This window comes from Ursus maritimus, unplaced genomic scaffold (genome assembly GCF_017311325.1).
Source record: "Ursus maritimus isolate PB19 unplaced genomic scaffold, ASM1731132v1 scaffold_30, whole genome shotgun sequence".
Taxonomy (NCBI): domain Eukaryota; kingdom Metazoa; phylum Chordata; class Mammalia; order Carnivora; family Ursidae; genus Ursus; species Ursus maritimus.
Window position 1 is genome coordinate 7,433,399 of NW_024425564.1, and position 3,545 is coordinate 7,436,943.

At 41.3% G+C, this 3,545-nt stretch overlaps 1 protein-coding gene across 1 annotated transcript; it reads left to right on the forward strand.

Moving 5' to 3' along the window:
* Positions 1–459: 459 nt before the first annotated feature.
* On the forward strand, positions 460–1,509 carry LOC103681943 (olfactory receptor 2B11-like). The gene has a single exon (XM_008711505.1). It carries the CDS (start codon positions 574–576, stop codon positions 1,507–1,509), a length of 936 nt encoding a protein of 311 aa, XP_008709727.1. The 5' UTR covers positions 460–573.
* The last annotated feature ends 2,036 nt before the right edge of the window (positions 1,510–3,545 follow it).

A 3,545-nucleotide genomic window follows, 5' to 3' on the forward strand; every position in this document is an offset into this window, starting at 1 on the left:
AAACTATTCAGCGGACTGCTTGAGTTTGGACAAAGCTGTCATGATGGGCATTAAGCTCCAGTGTTCTCCCCCTTCTTGTGCTTCAGCTGCCTCAAGGCTTCCACTGCTCATAATATCTCAGTAATGCCTTGCATCACTGTCTCCGGGCCCCATCTCACAACCACTCTATCAGACACTGAGAGACAGAATCCAATGAATTGCATTTTAACAGCCTCCTCGGATGATTTTTATGCAAGCAAGCAAAGTTTGAAAAACATTGCTTTGAGTTTTTAAAACACAAGATGCTTCCACTTTTCATTTAATTCTCTCTGTAACACAAGGAGATGGTCATTGACATCCTTGTTATACACTGAGTTTCAGAATGGTCAGGCTATCTGTCTAAAGTCGCCAGCTCTATTCTGGCGTATCAGGAGGGAAAGTCAGTCACCTGACACCAGGCCCCTTTTATTATTTCCTCACAAGCTACTGCAGCCCCTCTTCTGTGAGTGGATGGCACACGCAGTTCTCCTAACTCTTCCTACCTTTTCTGCCACTTCCCCGCTGTAGGTGAAACAAGGTAAGGACAGTGGTGCAATGAACAACAGCCATCCCCATCCTGAGGAGTTTATTCTACTGGGCTTCGCAGACCGTCCTTGGCTGGAGCTTCCTCTATTTGCTATTCTTCTTATAACATACCCCGTGGCCATGGTGGGGAACATAGCCATCATTCTGGCGTCCAGGTTAGATGCCCGTCTGCACAGCCCCATGTACTTCTTCCTCACCAACCTCTCCTTCCTGGACATGTGCTACACCACGAGCACTGTCCCTCAGATGCTGTTTAACCTGGGAAGTGCTAGCAAGACCATCAGCTACCTGGGCTGTGCAGCTCAGCTTTATTTCTTCCACATAATGGGGGGCACGGAATGTCTGCTTTTGGCTATCATGTCTTTTGATCGGTACGTGGCTGTCTGCAAGCCTCTGCACTACTCCCTCATCATGAACCCACGCATCTGTATCCTGTTGGTGTCCACCGTGTGGCTCACTGGAATCACTTATGCTGTCTCAGAGGCCACAGCCACCTTACAGTTACCGCTGTGTGGCCTCAATAAATTGGATCACTTGGTGTGTGAGATTCCTGTTCTGATAAAGGCTGCCTGTGGAGAAAAGGCTGCTAATGAGCTTACACTCTCTGTGGTGTGTATTTTCATATTAGCTGTTCCTCTTTGCTTAATTCTTGCTTCCTATGCTTGTATTGGACATGCTGTATTTAAAATTAAGTCTTCTGAGGGAAGGAAGAAGGCCTTTGGGACATGTTCCTCCCACCTCATTGTAGTTTTCTTGTTTTATGGTCCAGCCATTAGCATGTACCTTCAGCCGCCTTCCTCCATCTCAAGGGACCAGCCCAAGTTCATGGCGCTCTTCTATGGAGTGGTGACACCTACACTGAACCCTTTTATCTACACCCTGAGGAATAAGGATGTAAAGGGGGCATTAGGCAACCTAGTCAGGGACATTTTTACTTCCAAGTGACAGCTGGGAAACAACAAACGAAATTTCTTAAAAATTACAGTAGGTCTATAGGGTTTTCTCTAGTAATTCATTCTTGTGTCCTATTTCCCCAAATCTCATGTGACATCTTCTTGTGTTGTATTCAATGCAATGATGTTAGGCAACAACGATGCTTGGCTATATGCACCACTAAGCACACTATGTTTGTGCGAATGTAGTAAAAATAGTTCTACTCCGGTTGGTACGTACAGAAATACTAACTGTACTCAGTAATAAAACATGTGATTATATAAGTTAAAATATAAACCCATTAGTTCAAACTACTCATCATAGAATAGTATGGCAACCACTCATCAGTGCACTGTGTATCAGAGTGTCGCTTGAGGAGCGTTTCTCATCGTTCTCTTCCATATTAGCCCATGTCTCAATGCGTAGCTGGCCTATGCTGTGCATTCCGTGTGGGGCACCTGACCCTTCAGAACAACCACAAGTCTAAGTGTATCAGTTCGATTATGGAGACACTATTGCTTTTTAAAAAACACACTGTTATACGCAAACAAGGAATCATGGAACACTACGTCAAAAACTAATGAAGTACTGTATGGTGACTAATATAACAATAAAAAACACACACTGTGACTTGTTTAACAAACAAACAACAGATAAACTTCTTCACGTTCCTTTTAAAGATCAGAGGTGTGTGTCTTCTGACTCAGAGAACAAGCAGGTGCTGTTGGTAACGAGGGGCAACCTGGAACCATCGCTGTGCCGAAGCGGAATGGCCAGAAGGAATTTTTGAAACTGTGCAAGAGTCAGTATGAGAAAGAAATAATTTATGTCCTGGAATGGAAAGTAACTTGCTTAGTTCCACAAACATTATGGATATCCTTTTGTTGATGTACGTTTTGCATGCAAATGATACTGAGAATCTGTATTATTAAAAGTTGAAAGTGCTAACCTTCATTCAAGGACTCACACCCAGCTTTCAAACTGTCATGAAATTAGGTACAGAAAAAAAAAAAAAAGAAAAGAAACTGGGTACAGTTTTTTAGACCAAATTAATGGATTTCACAGTTATGTATATAAATTTATATGGTGAAAATTCAGCATGATGTTGTGTAGTCAAGAGCTCAGGAGGTCTTTGAACTTTTCTGGCATGTCTTCTGGTACAACCAAGATCTAAGCAAACTATTTGATGAAAAATTACACATTATCCCAATAAGAATAATCTGCAACCCAGATCCACTTTTTGGAAAAATAACAACAGATCATCAGCCCAGTCCTTTAGATAAATGGATTCCACTATATTTCATTTGTAAAAAATGCTAAGTAACTAAATTTTGGCTGATTGCCAAAAAAAATCTTTTTTTAAATTTTACATACACACAAAAACATGAAAATAAAAAATTCTGTGATGTTAAGTAATATCGCTCATCACTTTTATTGATTAATATATCCTTTGTCTAACTAAGTCTTACATACAGATGAATGTGGTAATTTTTTTCTTTTGGGTGCAAAACCCAGGAAAAGTTATGTGGAAAGCTTAGCCATAGAGATTGTTTAGGGCCGTTCAGACTGTTTCTGCCAACTCCTAGGCCTGTAAATATGATCCACTTCAGAACTGTGAGTGCCTTCCAGACTCTGTGAAATATCAGGACTTTCTAAAGGAAATACATAAAAATTTCAGATACAGAATATTAGGAGTGGTGGTGGGGAAAAGCCGTAGGAATGTTCTATTTGTGCCACTACTCCTTATCCCCGGGCCATATATGCTCATGAAGGATGTGTTAGTTGGCCACTGAGAATCTCTGTCGAGGGAATACGTGTGTTTGAAGTTTAGAGTCTTCTCTGAAGCATGAGCAATCTTGTTAAGACCGACTTTTCACGGAAGGTGATCAAAACCCTTTCATATTTTCCCATGCAAGCAAGCATTTCCTGAAGGACAAACAGAAGACAGCAAAGTGCGTTAACTCTTACTTCTACAGACACTAATAAGTGGACACATACATTTGGATAAGTTTTTAAGGGAGAAATCAAGATTTAACAACGATCTCCAC